The 6,528-nt window shown below is 50.1% G+C and overlaps 1 protein-coding gene across 1 annotated transcript; it reads left to right on the top strand.

The window, feature by feature from the left end:
- The first annotated feature begins 315 nt into the window (after positions 1 to 315).
- On the top strand, positions 316 to 5,511 carry LOC145955882 (uncharacterized). The gene has a single exon (XM_083071244.1). The coding sequence runs from the start codon at positions 316 to 318 to the stop codon at positions 5,509 to 5,511; it is 5,196 nt and encodes a 1,731-aa protein (XP_082927370.1).
- Positions 5,512 to 6,528: the final 1,017 nt, after the last annotated feature.

Here is a 6,528-nt window from a genome sequence, read left to right as displayed (position 1 = left end):
GACTTTCCTCTTCCATAAGGTTGTTTCGATATCAGGGAAAAAATCCCATCTTATACGAGAAAATATTCCCCCAATAGGACGGTTAAGAAAATCCCTTGATCCTCGGGACCCAGGCGGCCCATGAACGACGTACCATAAAACCCTAAACCCTAGAGTTGAGAGGGCAGATTACACTTTTCGAATGCTCTGGCTTTGCGGCTTGATCTAGGAAAAACCCTAGCGCATCCCGTGACCGGAACATTTTGGCGACCACCGTGGGGCTACGGTAAAACTGCTCCTACGCCCCGAATCACAGAGAAGAACCAACGGACTACCATGGTAAGAGGCGGCAACCACAACAATGCACAACCTCCTACAATGGAGGAGATGATGGCCATGATCAACGGCTTAAGAGAAGAGAACGCGCGCTCCAGGGAGAGAGAGGAGGCTATTCAACGTGAGAATGAGGAGCTCAGGAGACGAGCGGATGGGATGGAGGCCAGGTTGGAAGCTGGTGTCAGGACGGTAGAGGAGGATGTCATGATGGAAGTCCCTAGGGATTTTCGACCTTTTTCGGAAGCCATAGAGGCCGAGATCATTCCCAGGGATCTTCGCACACCCCAAGTGGAGCCCTTTGACGGGACCCAGGACCCCGATCAGCATTTGATGGACTTCCGAGCTCAAATGCTGATCTGTGGAGGAAGCATGGAAGCGCGGTGCAAGTTATTCATGGGCACGCTCAAGAAGGCAGCGCTGGACTGGTTCAGCGGACTCCCAGACAGGTCAATCACCGACTTTGACGTGTTTAGTCGGCTCTTCATGGCGCAATTCGCCGCTAACAAGAAGAAGCCACCGATCACGTCGGACTTGTTCGACCTAAGGCAGCAACGCGAGGAGTCACTGAAGGATTTCCTGCGAAGGTTCAACGAGACCGCGATGAGGGTGGCATCGTTGGACGAGAAGATGGCGGTCATTGCATTTCAGAAAGGTTTGAGATCGGGAGCTTTCGACATCGCGCTCGAAAGAGCGAACTGTCAAACGATGTCGGAGGTGAGGGCTTTCGCTCTGAGCCACATCAAAACGGAGGAGAATCAGATCATTAAAAGGGCGGCCGAGAACCGAGAAGCAGGGAGCAGCAATAAGGAGGGAAACAAGCATCTTCGACCGCGCTCAGACTGGAGTAAACGACATGACCAATACAGCAGGAAGGAAAGTAATTACAGGCAGACCGAACAGGGTAGTCGGGCAAGGGGCGAATGGAGGCGCAACAATGAGGAAGAAAAGTTCACTCCACTTACTGTTCCTAGGCGACAAATACTTCACGATGTCAACAATGCATCGTTTTTTGAGTTTCCAGAGGCGACGGAGCGTCAGCTGGGGCCCTCGAAAACCGATTGGTGTGAGTTCCATAGGGCTCACGGGCATTCCACAGAAAACTGCTTCGTCTTAGGGAGACAAATCGAACGCCTGATCAAGGAGGGACGATTGAGGGAGTTTGTAGCGAGAAAACAAGAAGAAGGGTCGTCCGACAGACGGTCTAAACGCACACAGGACGACGCAAGGAGGGATAGACGTAGAGAGAGATCTCCTCCCAGAGACTCCACTGCAAAGGTCTCGGAAGCTCATCAGCAGCCCATTCATGGGGATTTCAACACCATAGCAGGAGGTTTCGCCGGGGGGGGGTCTACTTCTGCTGCCCGAAAGAGGTACACTCGGTCGGTACTGACAATTTCGGAATTCAGGCGACCGTCTCAGCCTGAGATTTCATTCTCGGATTCGGATTACGAAGGAGTAGCGCCTCATGAAGATGACCCCATCGTCGTGTCGGCGATCGTCATGGGGTACAATGTGAAGCGCGTGTTGATTGACCAGGGAAGTTCCGCGGATATTTTATTCTGGGAAACTTTTGAGGGAATGAAAATTCCTAACGACCGACTAATTCCTTATGCAGGGACTCTAGTGGGTTTTGCAGGGGACCAAGTCATCGCAAGGGGATACGCCGATTTGGAGACGACCTTCGGCCAAGGAGCTCAGATGAAGACGGTGGTTGTTCGGTACTTGGTTGTTGATGCTCAGTCGTCGTATAGTATACTGATCGGCAGGCCGACTTTGAACAAGCTGGGAGCGGTCGTGTCTACCCCCCATCTGAAGCTAAAGTACCCGTTGCCAAATGGTACTGTGGGGGTCCTCAGGGTGGACCAGGAGGTCGCTCGAAAATGCTATGGGGACAGTTTGAAGACACGAAGACGACTGTACACTAAGCAGGTACAGAGGAGGGTCCATTCCGTCGAGCTAGATCCCAGAATGGGTCAGTTTGACCACCGACCAGCCCCAGCAGAAGACGTCAAGGAAGTGGAGGTAATGGAAGGGAGAAACGTAAAGATAGGCACCTCTTTGACTCCAGAAGATGAGGAGAAATTAGTGAGGGTCTTGAAGGATAATGTCTTGGCATTCGCATGGCATTCCAGCGACATGCCTGGAATTGATCCAAACTTTTTGTGTCACAAGTTGGCCATAGACCCTAGTGCAAAGGCAGTAATTCAGAAGAGAAGGAAAGTCGGCGAGGAGAAGCGAAGGGCTATCGCGGAAGAGACGCAGAAACTACTGATGGCAGGACACATTCGGGAAATCCAATACCCGACCTGGTTGGCAAACGTAGTCATGGTGCGCAAGAGCAGTGGGAAATGGCGAATGTGTACGGACTTCACCGACCTTAATAAGGCTTGCCCAAAAGATTCGTACCCGCTGCCGAATATAGACTGCTTGGTGGATGGTGCGTCGGGATACGAGTTACTAAGCTTCATGGATGCATACTCGGGGTACAATCAGATCCGAATGCATCCCGCAGATGAGGACAAGACCGCCTTCATAGCGGATCAGGCCAATTTCTGCTACAGAGTCATGCCGTTCGGTCTGAAGAACGCAGGGGCGACTTATCAGCGACTGATGGACAAAATCCTTGTGAATCAGCTTGGTCGGAATGTGGAAGCTTATGTAGACGACATGGTGGTGAAGTCGGAAAGCGTCCGTCGGCACTTTGGCGACTTGCAGGAATTGTTCGATACCATCGGCCAGTTCCAGCTGAATTTGAACCCGGAGAAGTGCTCTTTCGGCGTCCAGGCGGGAAAGTTCCTCGGGTTCCTGTTAACTCACCGCGGCATTGAAGCGAACCCGGATAAGTGCTCGGCGATCATCGACATGAGAAGCCCTTCTACAGTAAAGGAGGTACAACAATTAACGGGGAGGATGGCCTCTCTTTCCCGATTTATATCAAGAGCGGCTGACAAAGCCCTGCCTCTTTTTCAATGTCTGAGGAAGAATGACCGGTTCGTTTGGACAACCGAGTGTGAAGAAGCCTTCTCCGAGCTCAAGAAGTCGTTAGCATCCCCGCCGATTTTAACAAAACCACGACTAGACATGCCTTTGTTGGTATACATCTCGGCGTCCGACCGTGCGGTCAGTTCAGTTCTGGTTCAAGAGCGTGAAGCTTCCCAAGTTCCTATTTACTTTGTAAGCAGGGTTTTGCAGGGAGCAGAGACAAGATATCAAAGAATCGAAAAACTAGCCCTCGCTATACTGGTCACTGCGAGGAAATTGAGGCATTACTTCCAGAGTTACGAGGTGATAATTCGTACTGATCATCCGATTCGACAAGTCTTGCAAAAACCCGACCTGGCCGGTAGAATGATGAAATGGTCAGTCGAGCTCTCTGAATTCTCCATCAAGTATGAGCCAAGAGGAGCAATCAAAGCCCAGGTGTTGGCCGACTTCCTGATGGAGTTGACCTCTCCAGCCAAGGAAGACACGGTCGGTGAAACCCAATGGATTTTATCAGTTGACGGTGCGTCAAATATAGGAGGAAGCGGAGCTGGAATCGTCTTGGAGGGCCCGGGTGGAATCCTACTAGAACAGTCACTACGGTTTGAGTTCAGGGCAAGCAACAACCAAGCCGAGTACGAGGCGTTATTGGCAGGAATGAGTTTAGCCAAGGAGATGGGTGCGACGAGTTTGTCAGCCAGAAGTGATTCCCAATTGATCACCGGACAAGTGGCGGGAACCTTCCAAGCCAAGGATCCTCAACTGGCCAAGTACTTGGAGAGGGTAAAACTCTTATCAGAAAGTTTCCGAGCATTCACACTTAGCCACGTGCCGCGAGAGCAAAATTTGAGAGCAGACCTCCTATCCAAGTTAGCTAGCACGAAGAAGCCGGGAGCCACTCGATCGGTCATCCAAGAAACTTTAGCTCAGCCGAGTATAAATGAGCCACAGGGGAGTGTTCTTTTCATCCAGGAGGAACTCAACTCGTGGATGGCACCTTACATTGCGTACCTGACTCGGGGGGAATTGCCAGAAGATAAAAGGCAAGCATCGCTGATACAAAGAGAGTCGGCCAGGTTTGTGGTTATTAGTGAGAGACTTTACCGAAGAGGTTACAGCTCTCCCCTCCTAAGGTGTCTCACCATGCCACAAGCAAAGAGAGTGATGGATGAGATTCACAGTGGAATGTGCGGAAGCCATATCGGAGGCCGAGCTCTAGTGTATAAAGTCGCCCGAGCAGGATACTTCTGGCCATCCCTAAAAAACGACTGCGTCAACTGGGTCCAGAAGTGCGACGGATGCCAAAGACACGCCCCTTTGCTCCATTCCCCAGCTGAACGACTGCATTCAATTCTGTCCCCATGGCCCTTCCACAAGTGGGGGATTGATATCCTCGGGCCATTTCCGATTGCAATAAGACAACTGAAATTCTTGATAGTGGCGGTCGACTACTTCAGTAAATGGATCGAGGCGGAACCAGTGGCGACCATCTCGGCAGAAAAAGTAAGAGCTTTCCTCTGGAAGAATGTGGTGTGTAGGTACGGAGTCCCTCAAATGCTTGTTTCCGATAATGGAACCCAGTTTGCAAGCACAAGGGTTCGTGATTTCTGCAAAGAGGTCGGTATCCGAATGGCGTTCACGTCGGTCGAACATCCACAATCCAATGGCCAGGCAGAGTCGGCCAATAAGGTAATCCTCTCGGGTCTGAAGAAACGTGTACAAGAGTCAGGCGCGTCATGGGTTGAGGAACTTCCCCGAGTACTATGGTCATACCACACCACCGTCCACTCGACGACTCAAGATACTCCTTTCAATCTGGTATACGGAACCGACGCCATGATCCCAATTGAGATCGTAGAACCATCAGTCCGCACTACGGCCTTTTCGGCGGAGGAGTCTGACCAGGGCAGGCGAGTTGATTTGGATTTAATCCAAGAGGTTAGAGAAAAAGCAAGAATAAACCAAATAGCGGCCCAAAGAAGAGCAGCCTTCAAGTACAACACAAAGGTGAATCCGAGAGACTTCATCGTAGGCGACCTAGTGTTGAGGCGTGCCCAACCAATGCAAATGAAGAACAAGCTGTCAGCAAAGTGGGTGGGTCCTTACAAAGTGGACGATGTGGTCGGCAAAGGCGCGTATAGGCTGAGGACCTTGGACGGAGGAATAATACCGAGAACATGGAACGCGGCGAGTTTGCGTTTTTATTATAGCTGATCTTTTTGTATTAGGTGCACTCTTTTCCTAACTCAGTATTTTGTCCCCGTAAAAATTTGAGGGGTTTTTTGCTGAGAAGGTTTTTAACGAGGCATCACTCTTTCAATTTCAATAATACATGTCATGTCATTTTTTCGCTATTAATGGCTCCTTAACCTTTGTTATTTTGATGAAGCAAAGACTCGTCACTAATCGGTAAAAATCCGACTGGCGCGAGTATAAAAAAGCAAAGACTCGTCACTGATCGGTACAAATCCGACTGGCGCGAGTATAAAAAAGCAAAGACTCGTCACCGATCGGTACAAATCCGACTGGCGCGAGTATAAAAAAGCAAAGACTCGTCACTGATCGGTACAAATCCGACTGGCGCGAGTATAAAAAAGCAAAGACTCGTCACCGATCGGTACAAATCCGACTGGCGCGAGTATAAAAAAGCAAAGACTCGTCACTGATCGGTAAAAATCCGACTGGCGCGAGTATAAAAAAACAAAGACTCGTCACTGATCGGTACGAATCCGACTGGCGCGAGTATAAAAAAGCAAAGACTCGTCACCGATCGGTACAAATCCGACTGGCGCGAGTATAAAAAAGCAAAGACTCGTCACTGATCGGTACAAATCCGACTGGCGCGAGTATAAAAAAGCAAAGACTCGTCACTGATCGGTACAAATCCGACTGGCGCGAGTATAAAAAAGCAAAGACTCGTCATTGATCGGTACGAATCCGACTGGCGCGAGTATAAAAAAGCAAAGACTCGTCACCGATCGGTACAAATCCGACTGGCGCGAGTATAAAAAAGCAAAGACTCGTCACTGATCGGTACAAATCCGACTGGCGCGAGTATAAAAAAGCAAAGACTCGTCACTGATCGGTACAAATCCGACTGGCGCGAGTATAAAAAAGCAAAGACTCGTCACTGATCGGTACAAATCCGACTGGCGCGAGTATAAAAAAGCAAAGACTCGTCACCGATCGGTACAAATCCGACTGGCGCGAGTATAAAAAAGCAAAGACTCG

The sequence above is a fragment of the Cajanus cajan genome, chromosome 1 (assembly GCF_000230855.2).
Source record: "Cajanus cajan strain Asha chromosome 1, NIPB_CcT2T_4, whole genome shotgun sequence".
Lineage (NCBI taxonomy): Eukaryota > Viridiplantae > Streptophyta > Magnoliopsida > Fabales > Fabaceae > Cajanus > Cajanus cajan.
The sequence above is the reverse complement of the archived record's forward strand: the minus strand, read 5'-3'. Positions and strand labels throughout refer to the sequence as shown.